Raw genomic sequence first — 16,613 nt, forward strand, 5'->3', positions numbered from 1 at the left:
TGAAAGGATGACATCAGAGAATTCCTGGTCTTCCATATGGCCACTGCTGAAACTTGGTTATAAACGGAGAACCAGGAGGAAAGTGGCTGGAGGGAGAGCATCTGTGTTTGGGTGCAGGATGCATGCACATTTGAGGATTGGGAGAATTGAGTAAGTAAAGCAAAGGGAGTTAGTAATAGGAACAAGAGGAAGAGGAGGTTTTCTGGAAAGGGTAGGTGCTATATATTTAAATGCACTGAGAATGACCAAAGTAAAACTGCTATTATTGTATTACTCAGTCTAAATACCCACAATTTTAAGGAGATATTTTTAACTATTAAAATTAAAAAAACATAAAAAATTATCTTATTCATTATTCAGTGGTGGCAAGGAAATAGTGAGAGAGGTACTCATATATACTTCAGACACTAATGGGAAATATTTTGGCAACATGTGTTAAGAGCTTATATTTTTCCTTCAACCTCATAAATGAAATCAGAGTGCACAGGCTAAATTAGACACACTGAAACACTTGGCTTCTTTCGGCTCTTTCCCAAGCTCAGCTGAACAGAGACAATTTTCCCCCAAAGGGGTCTTCTTTTTATCTCCTTCTCCCACCTTGATAAGAATATAACTGGAAAACGGTATGACAGCTCCTCAAAAAATTTAAACTAGAATTGACATCTGATATAGCAATCTCATTTTAGGGTACATATCCAAAGAATTAAAAGCAGGATCTCATATCCACATTTGTTCCAACACTATTCACACTAGCCAAGAGGTGGAAACGACACATGCATCCATCAACGGATGAATGGATAAACAAAATGTGGTAATACATACAATAGAATATTAGTCAGCCTTAAAAAGGAAGGAAATCCTGTCACATGGATGAACCTTGAGACATTATGGTATGTGAAATAAGCCAGAAATGAAGATAAATAGTGTCTGATTTCATTTATGAGGTAACATGGTCAAATTCACACAACAGAAACTAAAACGGTGGTTGCCAGAGACTGGCAGGAGGGGGAAACAGGGAGATGCCATTTAATGGGTAGAATTTTGCAAGATGAAAAACTTCAGAGGTCTGTTGCACAACAATGTGAATACATTGAACACAGATAAACTGTACCCTTAAAAATGGTTGATAGCATTTTTTATAATAAAATAATTTTTTAAACTTATTTAACCAGAAATTCCATTTCTAGACATCTACTATTTAAAACAAATACTAGAGTGGTGGCATGGGCCTCTAGTCCCAGTTAGAGGGGAGGACTGCTTGAGTCCTGGAACCTAAGACCAGCCTGGGCAGCATAGCAAGACCTTGTCTCCTACTCCCCCCACCCAATATAATCAATTTAAGCAGTTTACAATAGGCTAAATTACTGGCATGCGTGCGGCCCGGGTTCGATCCTCAGCACCACATACAAACAAAATGTTGTGTCCGCCGAAAACTAAAAAATAAATATTAAAAAATTCTCTCTCTTGGGGGTGGGGATGTGGTTCAAACGGTAGCGCGCTCGCCAGGCATGTGCGCGGCCCAGGTTCGATTTCAGCACCACATACAAACAAAGAAGTTGTGTCCGCCAAAAACTAAAAAAAACTAAATAAATATTAAAAAATTCTCTCTCTAAAAACAAAACAAAAATAAAAAAAGATTACTTGATAATAAACAATATCATACTAATTTACATTAAGAAAATAAGTAGGGGAATGTGGCTCACCTAGTATGAGTGAGGCACTGGGTTCATTCCTCAGTACCACATAAAAATAAAATAGAGAATGTGTCCATCTACAACATACATATATATATATGTATGTGTGTGTGTGTGTGTAGGTAGATTAAGTGGGGCAAAATAGATATTCTTCATGTGAACAGGGGAACAGAAGAAAATATACTAAAATGATTTTCAGTGGTTATCTCTCACTTATGGGAATAAAAATGCTTTTTCTTTTCCTTTTTGCTTTATCATATTTTCAAAGTTCAATAATGAATATATATATATATAGACACACACACACACACACACACACATATATATATGTGTATATATATTTATATTTATTTATTTTTTTAGTTTCAGGTGGACACAATATCTTTATTTTACATTTATGTGGTGCTGAGGATCGAACCCAGTGCCTCGTACATGCTGGGCAAGCGCTCTACCACTGAGCCACAACCCCGGCCCCCTGAATATATATTTTAGAATAAAAAAACTATAAAAGTTTCAACTTTTTTTTGTAGTTGTATATGGACAACACACCTTTTATTTTATTTATTTATTTTTATGCAGCTAATGATTGAACCCAGTGCCTCTTACATGCTAGACAAGTGCTCTGCCACTGAGCTATAGCCCCAGCCCAAAAGTTTCCTTTTGAATAGATACAAGAAGAAATAGCTCAGCAGTCTGAAGTCAATGGGGCTAACTAAGCAGATGCTCTCAATAAATATTTGCGTTTGTGAATGATTCTGGACCTTCAGGAAGACATAGGGTCAGATCCACAAAGCAAGCTGGTGCTTCCCAGAAAAGAAAATGAAAATTCTACAAGTAGAATAAAGTGCTTTTACTCTTGTTTGTTTGTTTTTTTGGTACTGGGGACTGAATCCAGGGCTTCATTCATGCTAGGCAAACATTCTACCACTGTTCTATATCCCCAATCCTTTTAATTTTGAAACAGGGTCTCACTAAGTTACTAAGATGCTGAGATTGACCTTAAACTTGAGATCCTCCTGCCTCAGCCTCCTGCGCAACTGGAATAACAGGCTGGTGTCAACAAGTAAATGCTTCTTATTATTGTTATCTTATTTTTGGTTTACACAGAAGAAATGGATTCCTGCTTTAAAAAGGAAAAATTAAGATGAGGCACACACAGAAACAAGTGTGATTGTGCTCTGAGACAAATGTTCCACAAAGAAGAGAAATACATTTTCTTTTATGACAAATTAATTTTGTATGAGGCCAAATCCTTTGCACATAAAAAAATTGGGTGTATATATTTCTTTATATGTATATTTATTTGTATATGTATATGTGTATTAATACATAAAAAATACAAAGCAGCCACCAGGAAAGAGAAATAAAGGCAAGAAGAAGTGATGAATGCAAAAATTTAAAAACCAACAAAGTAAAAGGGGGAAAAAAAGATAAATACTCACTGATTCACTTGTAGGTCCTCAATCTCCAGAAGAACTCCTTTTTCATGAAGTCTTGCTGCTGTATATTTCAGAGAGATCTTTTTGCTTTTCTTTCCCTTCATTTCCCTAGGCTTTTTGGAGACTCTGTTTTTTTTGGGGGGGGAAGTCATTTTTAAAAAATATTATTTTTTAGTTGCGATTGGACATAATACCTTTATTTATTTATTTATTTAGTGGTGCTAGGGATTGAACCCAGGGCCTTGTACATGCAAAGCAAGCACTCTACCAACTGAGCTAAAGCCCCAGCCCAATACCTCTATTTTTATTTATTTATTTTTATGTGGTGCTGAGGATCGAACCTAGGATCCCGCACATGCGAGGTGAGCACTCTACCACTGAGCCACAAATCCAGCCCATATGTCACTTTTTTATAAGTAACTATTTTCTATGGGTCTTAGTCACTGGTCATTCAGAAATGAGGCCAGAAAACTCATTACATAAGCCTAAGTAACACAGCACTTGTAGAATGGTGAACAGTGTTGGGATTTGTCAGGGTGGTCTCGGGAAGGGAAATATTATTATACTGCTTCTGCTTTAGTTTAAGTTATACTTGAGAATACTGCGATGGATCCAACAATGTCTTAATGCTTCTATGTCCTTCTTGGAACCTAGACATCTAACTAGCAAGTAAGCAAGCCTGAGGCAACCATAACAAGTCCCTGGGTTAAGGAGTAATTCCAAAACCCTAGGATATATGGGGAAAATTTTTTCACACAAATAATTTTTAAGCATTTAAGCCAGCATAGCAATCACAGAAATGGGAGTAAGGAAAAACAAACAGGTATTAGAAGACTATTAAGATAATCAAATTGTGATAATATCTTGATAATCAAGATATGAAGTTGATAAGTAAGCAAGGGAAGGAGAGACAAATGAGATCTATAGATTTGGGGCTCCCAAGGGGAAGGTTTTCAGAAATGCTGGTAAGGAGTGCAAATGGGAACAATTACCATGAAAGGTATATAGAAATATCAAAATTATGGTTGCAGAGAAATTCTGACTTGGCAATTCCTCTTCTAGGAATCAATTTTCAGAAATAAAGGTCACATTTGCAAAATGACAAACATACAAGTTTATCCAGAGAATTAATTAAATAAAGTGTTTTATCTGTCTACACAATGGATTAGTATGTATGTAGTCATTAAAAAAAGAAATGAGGACCTGGCTATGTCTGCTTAGAATGTCTAAAAGCAGTGGCCACTTGGGCAATGAGCACATCTCATTGTTAGATATTTTTGGTTTCTAAACACCATTAACTAGAATTGGTGATGATGCACAAATAATTCATTCCAGGTCCAGGGAGGCAAAGCTACAAGTTGAACTTGAAACACCATGTGCCAGACAGGCAGGAAATGTACAAGGAATGACAGACACATGTCAAAAAGACACAGAAGTCAGCTCTGCAAGCTAGGTTAGGTGAGTCTGGTTCCCATCCCTTAAATATCAGCCCTGCCTCATTCCAGAGAAACAACGAAAAGTATACCTATGTAAGAGTGAAGAAGTCACAGAGAAGCAGACGCAGCAAAACATGAAAAACTAGTGAATCTAGGTGAAGGATACATGGGTGCTTATTGTTCTATTCAATCAACCTTTCTGAAGTTTGAAAATTCTTTTTTTTTTTTTTTTGTACCAGGGATTGAATCCAGGAGTATTTAACCACTGAGTGACATCCCTAGCCCTTTTTATTTTTTGAGTCAGGGTCTTGCTTAGTTGCTTAGGGCCTTGCTAAGTTGCTGAGGCTGGCTTTGAACTCGTGATCCTCCTGCCTCAGCCTCCCAAACCACTGGGATTTTCGACATGCACTGCTGTGCCTGGCTGAAAATTCTTGAGGTTAGAGTTAAGGGTGAAAAGTAAACCAACCTCACAAGTAGAACCTGCACTCATCACCTCACTTCTCTGGGTGTTCAGTCTCTCCCTGTAATGAGTATGCTGATGGTTTGTGACTAGCTCTAGGAAAGCTGTACCAGATTTTCCTCAGATTCTGATCTTGTCCCCAGGGGCTAGGGAATCCAAATTTGTCTAATATTCCTTAAGAGACTTGAAAGCACACTTGGATTTTGCGACCACTAGATGACCAATCTTCATGATTCTCTAATTTCTATAAGCTCAAGGAGGTATTTTGGAACTAGGAATGCTCTGGTGTAAGCATCCTTGAAATTACCCCCATCCTCTGCATTATTTCCATCATACACTAGTGAATGGAGGTAGCCAATTATGCAAATAACGAGAAGCCAAATAGAGAACTAATGTGATAAACAGATCCAGGCTGTGTTAGGTAAAACTTTTCAATGTCACTTCAATAGCCTGTACTCTTTCCCCACTCAATCCTATTCTTTCCTTGGATTGATTTTTTTTTTTTTAATACTCACTTGCCCTTGCTGGCTAAGTTATCCAAGCAGGTTTTGATATAGCTTTTATAGTAATCCACCTGCTCCCCATAAAAGGTGGCTTTAGAATTCAGAGCAGCATATGTTTGTTGCAATTTCACCAGTTCGGCCTTTCTCCTTTGCCGGTATCTCCGCTGATTCCGAATGTCCTGAAACATAAGTATTAAGATTAGGAAAATAATGATACCATGTGCTTCTTGAATCATCGTGGTTTATTCAGCACTAGACCCCAGCAATGCTTAACTCTGTCTTGAGCATGAACACACATTCCTGACAAGCAGCAATCTGGGTTCACAAATTAATATATATTGTCAAGAGAGAGAGAAAAGAAGAACACCAATCACCGAGTTCTTAGGTGTGCCTGGTATCCTTAGTGCAATAACAGAGAATGCCTAAAATTCTCAGCTTACGTTAGAGCCCCTCACTTGAAATGAATCATACAAATCAAGGATCTGATGACCAACTTTATACTTCACAGTAACTATGAAAAAGATCTGAAGAATTCTTTAAGGCCAAGGACAAGTTTAGACCCAGGAAACTCTAATATAAGATCCTCTCCCTGTTAATTTAGGCTATGGAATAATCTATAGCAGGACAAGCAAGGTCCTCAAGTCAGAGTCAGAAACAGTTTCTCAGAGGGGAAGATGATAATTCGTGAACTGAAGCTTTTCTCTGAGCAACTACTATCCCTTTATGAGCCCCTGAAATAACTTTAAACAAGGCAAGGCCATTACTGTCCCCCAAATTCAGTACCCTGGCAATGTCGTTAATCAGTTCCTGGTATTTGTTCTTTGGGTTCACAGTCCCAAGTTCCGTTAGCTTCTTTAAGCCTGTCTGGATCTTCTCTTTCTTCTCCTGGAGAGTGAGGTTGTTGTCTTCCTTCACAGTCTTTGACTTTTTCATCTTATCAGGAGTTTTAGCATCACGAATAGCCCGTCTCTGCATGGCCCTCTGATGTTCTGCTTCCTACAGATGAGAAAAACAATTTCTTGGCAAGGTTGCCACACTGATTCTAAAATTGGATTTACATAGCTTATTTGTATCTGAATTTATACAGTTCTCAAATTTCATTCTAGAAACAGAGGGGAACAAGTTATGCCCCTCTACCAAATGACAAACGAGAAACTTCATGAAGCAGAGGAAGGTAATCATAGATACCATGTGCTTTTAAATTTTTCAAAACCTGGCTCCACAAATGTCATAACTACAATAACAACATCAGTGACCAGTAAAACCTTGCTAATCCTTTGGCCACCTTGTCTAGGCTGAATCAAGCCATCCCTCTGCTTTCAAACATACTGCAAATGACAATATCTTAAGAAGGGAAAAACCTTCCTTGGAGGGCTGAGGCTGTAGCTCAATGGCAGAGCACTTGCCAAGCACTCATGAGGCACTAGGTTTAATCCTTAGCATAAAAATAAACAAGTAAAATAAAGACATTCTGTCCATGTATAACTACAAAAAACAATAACAACAACAAAACAACCTTCCTTCAATTCTGCCATCTTTCCTTGTTATCATTCATTTGTCAGTTACATCTCTGCCCAACAAATGATCTACACTTGCTATTCCAGTCTTTTAGCATTTTCTTCTTCAACAACTTCAGTATCTACAGCTCTCATCACCAATTACCATTCTCCCACCCCAAATCCAATAACTTTTCTTGGTTGTCACTTTGCTCATCTGCTCTGCATTTTTTCTGCATGGGTTTGATACTTCCAAGTGACCCATGACCATTTCTCTTTATATATTTTCAATACTTTAATGATCACCTTTATGGTGATAGAATCCAAATCTTTGCATAAAAGGCTCTGGTGGCGCTTTTTGTTTTCTTGATACTGGGGATTTAACCCAGAGGCATTTTACCCCCGTTACATCCCCAGTTCTTTTTTTTTTTTTTTTTTTTGAGACAGGGTCTAAGTTGCTTAGGGCTTTGATCTGCCTGCCTCAGACTCCTGAGTCACTTGGACTACAGGTGTGTGCCACCATGCCCAGCCAGTATGTTTTGAACTGCTTATAATGGGAAGTTACATTTGCAGTGGCTTGTAGTTCAAATTTGTAATTCCTCCCAAATACAGTGATTCCCTTTCCCCTTTCCCACTATCCCTCTTTCTTCTAATGTCAAGACAACTGTGCATCCCATAATGCAAAAGAATGCAGCCTCTGGAGTCAGACAGACTGGATCCAAGTCTGTTTTTTTGCAACAGGCTGGTGATCTTAACCTGTAAGGGTCTTGGTTTCTTAATTTGTAAAACAGGGATGAAAAGACTCACCTCATAGGGATGATGTGAGGAATAAATGAAAAACAAAAGATTAATAGAAGTACTAACAAATAATAGATTTTCAATAGAGGATGGTTCCTGCTTTCCTACTTCAAATTTCCTTCCAGATTAAAGATGCTGCAGTTATTGGGCATACCTTTTCTTGTCCCTCATACACACCTAAGTAGTAATACATTGTAGTGTCTAAAAGCTGAGAATTCATTTAAAACAGTGGTTTTCAAACAGTTCTCTGTGTAGCCTTGAGGATTTCCTAGAAGTACCATGAGTCCTGGAGGGCCAAGTTCCAGGTGCCCTGTTCTTGGAACTCTCAAAGTAGCTCTAGTTTTACTTGCCCTACCCACCCCACCCCAGTACTAAGGATTGAACCTTTAAAAGGTCCTCTACTACTGAGCCACATCCCCAGGACTTTTCAAAAATTTTATTTTGAGATAAGGTTTTTATCAACTTTGCCCAGGATGGCGTCGAACTTGTGATTTTTCTGCCTCAGTCTCCTGAGTAGCTTGGGTTTCAGATGTTCCCACCATGTTTGGTTTATAGGGGGCTTTCCCTACCTCTTCCCACATTTTCACTGGTGGATTGTAGTTGTATATAATAATGGGGTTTGTTGTTACATATTTGTACATGCACATGATTTATCTATGTAATTTGATAATATCACTCCCCACTACCTCCCCCTCACTCAACTCTTCCTGTTCCCCCCTGGTCCTTTTCCTCTACCAATCTCCCTTTTATAGTGGGCTTCTAAGTAAGTTATCAACTTAATGAAGAAAATTCCCATGATTAAAACATGAAAAAAAAAATGACTTGACCAACTTTCTCATCTGACAAATGAGAAACAAGTTTTAAACATGAAGTGGACCCACCAACCCTTCCCAAAGCCTACCTCCCCATTCCACCCCTCACTCTGAGACTTTATCACACATTTAGATAATTCAACCACCATCTTCCCTGACAACTTTGCCCAATTAATCAATATTAAATGACCTCAGGGTTTACAAACATGCTTTAGTTCTTATCTCTGCAGGGCTAAATTCCTGTCTAGCTTTTGGGTTCTAAATAATTTGGTCTTGTGCGATTTTTTTTTTTTCCTCACTACTTCCTTCTGCTCACATCTTCATCCTAGATATGTAGTCTGATCACGTCACGCTCTTCCTCTCCTTTGCACCTTTGTTCATGTGGGCTCTCCTGCACAGAATGCCTTCTCTTGACTTAAATGCACATCCAGATCCTGCTCATTCTGCAAGTTCCACTTTTTCATGGAGCCTTCCTGATGCCCTCCTCCTCATTCACCTCTTTCCTCAAACTTATATCATTTTTATACTCTGTATAGAGTTAATTTTAAATGGTTTTATCACTGTTTCCAGTATATAGGTCACATTTCCCCAACAGAATCTTTTTCTTTCTTTCTTTTTTTTTTAGATATCGGCAGACACAACATCTTTTTTTTGTATGTGGTGCTGAGGATCGAACCCGGGCCGCATGCATGCCAGGCGAGCGCGCTACCGCTTGAGCCACATCCCCAGTCCCAGAATCTTAAAATCATTAAATTTAGGAGCCACATTCTGTACTTTTCTTCTATATACCAAGGTTGATAGAATTCCAACTATAAAATATTCAATAAATTACTAAATGAACTCATTGCTTCTGCCCCAGGTTAAAATGACTCACTCTCTGCATGTACATGTCAGAGAGCTTTATGTCCTAAGAACATTTTCTGGATGTTCTGGAACTAACAACTTTCTCAAACTAGTCCTAATTACCACCATCCTCTGGTTAAATCCAGTCACCCTAGATCACAGTCTCTTATCTGTGTCCACCTCCTTTAACCCTGGAAAAGCTTATCTACCTTAGGAAGATGTTAAGTTAAACCTAAAATTTTACCTGTTCACTGGTGGCTGGTATTTCTAGGATTTCAGTTAAGGTCTCTCCTGGCTGGAATCGGATGACATCCACAATTAAACGTTTTGTGCTAAAATGAGATGAGAAAGCATTTAAACATTATACTGTGTATTTTGCTTCCTTTTAAGTGAACCGAAGCAATAGCAATACAAATATCATTTCACAGAGATGCCAGCAGACAGCTGGTGATACAAGGTACTTGAGGCCCTGGGCTTATTTACACAATTACAACACAGTAGGTACCAGGGTTATGATTTCTGAGATTTAAATTTTATTTTAGAACATTAGCAAAGTAAGATAGACAAATACTTATACAAATAAGGTATTAAAATGCCATGCATAACATAAGAGATAACCAGAATTATGATGGTTACGAAGGCCAGGAGGATCATTTCAGGTACAATCCAGTTTGCTCTCTCACCAAAAGTCCAAGGATCTTTGAATTATATTCACTTCATTCTTCCTACTTTCAATACTCACTTCAATAAGATGGTCCGAGCATCCATTTCTGCATTCTCATCTCCAGGCACATCAAACTTATTAGTCAATGTGAGAGACACTTCTGTCTTAGCCAGTGCCTCCTTATTTGGGTCATTTAAATTGCCAGCGCTTTCCCCTGAAGGTTTGGGGGTGGGGGAGAGAGGAGAGTTAATATAATAAAAGGAGGAGATATTTGGGCGATAGTATACAAATAAAATATGCAAATCTAAGATGATACTTGAATAAGACAACACAGTGTGGCAAGAATATTTTTTACTCAGAAATAAAAGAAAATATTATGCCAAAACTAAAAAGGCAAAGGATCCATAATGAAATAATTTCATAAATAGCTGACAAATAATTTTAACACTGCAATATCACAATTCTCTCTCAAAATCTCTTCCTTACAGGACTTTCTAATTGTATGATTATTTATACTTAAAATGATCTCTTCCATTGGACTTCAACTTCTCACAGAAAGGGGCCACATTTGTTTTTGTTTCCCAATACATATCCAGAATTTGGTAAAGTGTAAAATCAGAGGAGGTGATGACAATACAACACTTTTCTGTCGTGTTCACCTCTCATCTTCTGGGCAGTTAAGTCAGAACATTACCTATCAGGGACTCAATGGTGGGCACCTCTCCAAGGTCGTCCAGCAGTTCATGGATTGGATCATTGTGCTCTGGAGCAATGGCATCCTGGTGGTCTAACAGGAGCTGAAAAGATCCTATTTTCAATGCCATTTTCATACCCAGCTGTCTAGCCCCCATCCCCACCCATGATGCCTACCAGTGATCTATACAAAGGAGGCCAGACAACAAAGCTCGTATGTTCAAAACACTGACAAGCTAACCCTCAGCCAATTAAATCAAATAAAAACAAAATATATTAAGTAGCACAATAGGCTCCATTGACTGACGTATGTTATGATGTATGGAGAAGAAACACTGATACTCTTTAAACCTCACGGCCCCAATGAAATCCACAGACTTCAATATCTAAATTCACCAATATAGCCTACTGCCAGTTCAAATAACTCACATTCAGACTGTAAATGCTTCCAGGGTAGAATATCTTGTGGGCACCCTAACCCCCACCGTGGGAGATCAAATGTAGCCAGTGTATAATATTGTTTTTTTGGTACCAGGGATTGAACCTAGGGGCACTTAGCTGGTTTTGAACTAGTAGTCCTCCAGCCTCAGCCTCCTGAGCTGCTGGGATTACAGGTGTGTGCCACCATGCCTGGCACAATATCTTTTAATTCAGTGAAAAGCACACCAAATGAATATTTCATTATCAAGCCCTCAAGATGGTATTATCATAGGTTATATTCTCAGAAATGACAGTCCCTGAAATTTCACTTATATTTCACATACATCCTCATTTCTTTTTCTGCATGTCCCCAAAGGGGAAAGAAATTATTTGAAAACTCTATGGAAACAGGAGCTTCCAAGGATGGGGGAGTCACTCCAAGGCTACAGAGAGGAAGAAATTGGTATTCTAGATAATGTTTTAAAAAATACAATTTTTTCAAGCCACTAGATAAGTGCTCACAATATACATTTTGGAGCCCAGGGATTCTGACTCACTCAGTCCACCTGTGGTGGGGTCAGGCAACTTGATAATTCTAATGTAGGTGACCTGGGAATAATTTCCAGAAACTAGGCATGCAAGAGGCTATAGTTTCGATACCCAGAATTGTCGGGGAGTAGGGGAGAGGCAAAGGAAGAAAGACAACAAGATTTGGTGTCATTAACATCACAGGATGCTGAGACACTTGACCACCAGACATAGTAAACAGCAGCCAAGGAAGATAATTAATTAATGACAGAGTAATGAAATTAAGTAACTAAAGAAAAATACTTACAGTGTGGGTGTTGATGATTTCACCAATGGAAATGTAGATAACTGGTTTGGTGAGGGTTACTAAATCAGAATACTCATCCACATTAAATTTATCCTGCAGCTCTGGGACATCACAAGCAGTTTGGAAAAATCGTCTGAAAATAAACACAGGAGGCAGCCCCCCAACAAGTGACACACACATGAGAAGCTTGCAAGAAGATAGTCCACAAACCTTTCAAGCAATGAGTTCAGACAGAAGCTAGTGAAGAGAATTAATTCTAGAGAAACTACTGCATATTTGATGCTTTGGGATACTGGTTCAAATAATTCTGTTCTATATCTAGTTTTAGTTCTTCCCACAAAAACCACTCAACTACAATTTAAGACAGTTCTCAGACACCCATGCCATTTACCTGTAGGATAATACTCTGAAGCAGTGAATCCAAAACTGTTAATTAATCAAAATTAAGAGCACTCAATTCTTCTTTGATTACAAAGAAACATGGGCCTAACCTATAACTACTGTTTTTATATTAAGTACTGTCTATGTCATAAGAAAATCTTCTTCATAACGAATGCACCATCCTTTGGAGCCCTGAGTATATCAAACATGTATCTTGCGATATGGCAGCTCAGTCCAGGGAAAGCTAGAGGTGGTATTTAACCTTTTCTTTTCCCTCAGAGATTAAAATATGCTCACAGAATCTTTCAGATATTTTGTGCCTTTCTCTTACCTAAATTTCTGGTAGGACTGGGAAAGATACTCATTAATGATGCTTAAGTGGGCATTATCTCCCAGGAACATCTTATTGGAAGCTGCATGTTGGAGCATCTTTGCAATGGAGCCCAGATTTCGGCGTTGGTCAGTGGTAAGTTGGCCTCCTGCCGACAGGTCAATGATGTCAAAGGCATCAGGAGCAACAATGGCTGGATTCATGTATCGGTAGTAAAGCAAGTTACCAATAATCTGGAAACAGATAAAAAATAATGCTGGCTATTAAAAACCATATCACCAAATACACCACTAATGACTTTGCTAGCAAAGAAAACGAGAAAATGCAATCCTGTGAGGAAAAAAAATAAAACACATACACACACACGCACATGCACCATGCATAGATAAACTTTCTCTCAGGGCCTAGAATTAGAATAAAAATTATTTTGTTGGGTGTGGGGAAAAAAGAGAGAACCACTACCAGTAACTGATGAAAAAAGAGATTCAGAAATAAAAATGATAGACTTAAGGGCATCTTTTGTTCATATATCATGGTAGCAAATAAGGTTGCTGTCATTCACATGCACTTTTTACTTTCACACAGGTGGGCTTTTCATTATAAGAAGCTAATAAACATAGTTAAGATAAGTACTTAAACACAATCTACTTAGCATAGTGCAAGCTGTCCAACCCCCATCATCCTCATGCTGCAGACTTCAAAGGCAAACTTTATGCCTCTGAAATGAAATCACTCAACATACATCTCTATTGCAGAAGAATTCAAGGACAGTCACAGCATTTCCCCTAGAGGTTTCATTCAGAAAAAATAAAATTAATTCACCTGAACAGAAAGTCTAGAATCGAGGCCTCACTGTGGAAAGCACAGAACTAGGAGAGAGAAGAAAAAAGCGTTCAGATTAAAAAAAAAGAAGAAGAAAAGAGTGTAGCTGAGTAAGAAAGTTTTTTCAGCAATAGCTTTAGCAGAAACAATTGTGCTTGCTATTTTTCACCTGGCCACCAGCAGAGGGAGCAATTCTTCAGCGAGAAGATAGAACTCAGAAATTTAATGAGACAGGAAAAAAAATCCATCTTTCTCTACTTGTGTTTAAGGTACACTGAGTGCCATTCAAATTGAATAGGAACTGTTTCATACCAAGAGAGCCATGATTTACTATTTACAATTGCTTTCAAGAGTTCACAATCAATGGTGAATTATGCCAGAAACTATGCTTAGGCACCCACTAATGGTCTGTCAGGACTAATTTTGTAACTTTTTCTTCAAAGGGTTATTAGAAGGGCAGGATTCTGTCGGTTTTCAGACTCTTACCTTCAGCAGCTCGTCCTCACCAGCATCAGGGAACTTCTCATGCAAGGAGTCCTTCAGCACTTTGGCAATGAAGCGCATCCCATAACTGTGGGATGGATAAACAGTGAGAAGGGTCAAACGAACAGCAAGACACTAACACTGGGCTATATTTGGGGTCATAAAAACTGATAGCACTCACGGGATTTTGTCGACAGAGCTGATGATGGCTGAGAGGAACTTGTCTGTCACAGCCCTCATGTTCCTAATAGAGTTGTCTAGCCGTGTCTTCACTTCTTCATGAGCCAGAGCCTGCTCAGGGGTCACATCATAGGGCAGTTTGCTGGAAAAGCAGAAATTCCCCCCAACTATGTTAGACTGACAGCCAGGAACCATGACTTTTATACACAGAAAGATCTAGAAAGGTTAGGTAACTTACACTTACGCTCACAGAGCTGTTAAGTGGTAAGGCTAGAATTTTTTTTTTAATATTTATTTTTTAGTTGTAGTTGAGCACAATACCTTTATTTCACTTATTTATTTTTATGTGGAGCTGAGGATCGAACCCAGAGTCTCGCACATACAAGGCAAGCGGTCTACCGTTGAGCCACAACCCAGCCCAAGGCTAGAATTTGAACTCAGTTTTTCAAATTGTGAATTAGGTGTCATGAATTTTGTGCCAGCACTATGATAAACACTTAGGATTAAAGACAAGATATATCTTCTCTTGATAATCTTCCAGTCCCGTGGGAGACACAGACAGGGATCAGTATAAACAAACAGAAGTTGACCAGAAGTGCTGCAGGACTACAGACTACCACTCAGACTGCAGAAAGCAAAGGTGGCTTCCAAAAGGAAGAGACAACTGAACTCAGGAAAAAGAGAGAAGGGTCTTCCAGGAATGAAGATCAAATGCAAAGAAAGGGAGGAGGGACATGCATATACACTAACAAAATCTGGACTTGTTAGTAATCAGAAGCCAGTGGAAACTATCAAAAGTTAGGAGATATGCATTTTGAGGAAGACTGCTCTGGTAAGTAATGAATTAAATACGGACAGACACAGATGAAAGAGGCAGGAGATCAATGTCACAGCCTGATGAAGAAATCCTGAGTATGACCAAGGGTGCAGCAGTGGGGACCAAGAGAAAAAAATCTGATGGATATAAAGTAGATAAACTACATTTAATAGAATCTGAGGCCTTTTGGATGCTGAAGGGAGTAGACAGTTACATACAGGAATCGGAGCCAGAGGCACTAATGAGATTACTTAAGGAGAGGGCACTGAATGAGTCAGAACTGGCATGGGAACAGTAGATGTGCTAGAACGGCTTAACCAGAATGGGAGGGAGGACAGAGGAAGTTGAAACACAAAATGAAATGCAGAGATCATGGTTTTGGTACTTTCATAAAGTCAAAAAATAGTAACAATTATATTGGATTATCCAGATGAGCCCTAAGCCCAAGGGCCTTATGAGAGAAAGGCAGAGGCAGATTTCATATACCCAGAAGAGGAGGAAGCAATGTGACTAGAGAGGCAGAGACCAGCAATATGGCCACAAGTAATGGGATACTAACAGCCACCAAAAGCTGGAAGAAGCAAGGAACAGATTTCTAACCAGAGCCTCCAGAGGGAACACAGCCCCGCCAGTTCCTTGATTTCAGCACAGTCATATTGACATCAGATTTCTTGCCTCCAGAACAGTGAGAGAATAAATCCCCCACTTCCTTCCCATATAGAGGATTGAACTTTACCATGGAGATACATCCCTAGTCCTTCTTATTTTTTTAATTTTGAGACAGGTTCTGGTTAAGTTGCTGAGGCTGGCCTGGGACTTCTGACACTCCTGCCTCAGCCTCCTGAGTTGCTGGGATTACACCCAACAAACCAGGCAAATTTCTATTGTTTAAGAAATCTGTGGTGATTTGTTATAGCAACCCTAGGAAACTAATACAAGTAGATAGGGTTATGACTCTGTCATAGTGTCAAATACTCCACAGGTAGACTATAATACATGAATTCAGCTCAATAGTAACATTCAGTGAGAAACAATAAGCAATTTGGAATTTATAAAAAGTTGTACTATGTATCTTACTATTTAATATTAGTAAAATCTATAATAGCCTTATTATAGTGGGGCTAGAATGTAGCTCAGTGGTAAAGTACTTTCCTAACTATACACAAGGCCCTGGGTTCCATCCCTAGTACAGAAAAAAGAAAAAAAAAAAAAAGAAATATATATATCAAGTGCTCTGCAATGAGCCACAACCCCAGCCCCCCAAAATATTTCTTTAATTAAAAAAAAAATAAACAAGGAAAACAAAGCAATGAGCAAAGGGAACAAAAGTACTAAAATCAATGGTTGTAGTCAGAGAAAAGATTAAACCTTTTAAGGTTTCAGAGGTGACTATTCTTCCCAAGAGGTGACAAGGTCATGGCCTGCTTGAGTGGTAGCTGCAAGAGAAGAGGAAGGCTCTAGCCTTTGTGATGTCCACACATAGGATGGTTCCCACCACACCTCACA

The 16,613-nt window shown here is 38.8% G+C and overlaps 1 protein-coding gene across 1 annotated transcript in view; it reads right to left on the bottom strand.

Moving 5' to 3' along the window:
* Positions 1-16,613, bottom strand: part of Iqgap1 (IQ motif containing GTPase activating protein 1) — a 106,581-nt gene that overhangs the window by 5,579 nt on the left and 84,389 nt on the right. Inside the window, exons 27-36 of the mRNA XM_046437959.2 lie at positions 14,292-14,432; positions 14,114-14,198; positions 12,806-13,038; positions 12,094-12,226; positions 10,840-10,942; positions 10,224-10,359; positions 9,726-9,813; positions 6,316-6,528; positions 5,545-5,711; positions 3,137-3,259 (exon numbers count right to left, since the gene is read on the bottom strand). Coding sequence (XP_046293915.1) covers positions 3,137-3,259; positions 5,545-5,711; positions 6,316-6,528; positions 9,726-9,813; positions 10,224-10,359; positions 10,840-10,942; positions 12,094-12,226; positions 12,806-13,038; positions 14,114-14,198; positions 14,292-14,432 — 1,422 coding nt within the window. The remainder of the gene's footprint in view (positions 1-3,136; positions 3,260-5,544; positions 5,712-6,315; positions 6,529-9,725; positions 9,814-10,223; positions 10,360-10,839; positions 10,943-12,093; positions 12,227-12,805; positions 13,039-14,113; positions 14,199-14,291; positions 14,433-16,613) is intronic.

This window comes from Marmota monax, unplaced genomic scaffold (assembly GCF_021218885.2).
Source record: "Marmota monax isolate L192 unplaced genomic scaffold, Marmota_monax_Labrador192_F-V1.1 WCK01_AAM20220418_F8-fsc00005, whole genome shotgun sequence".
In the NCBI taxonomy this organism is placed as follows: domain Eukaryota; kingdom Metazoa; phylum Chordata; class Mammalia; order Rodentia; family Sciuridae; genus Marmota; species Marmota monax.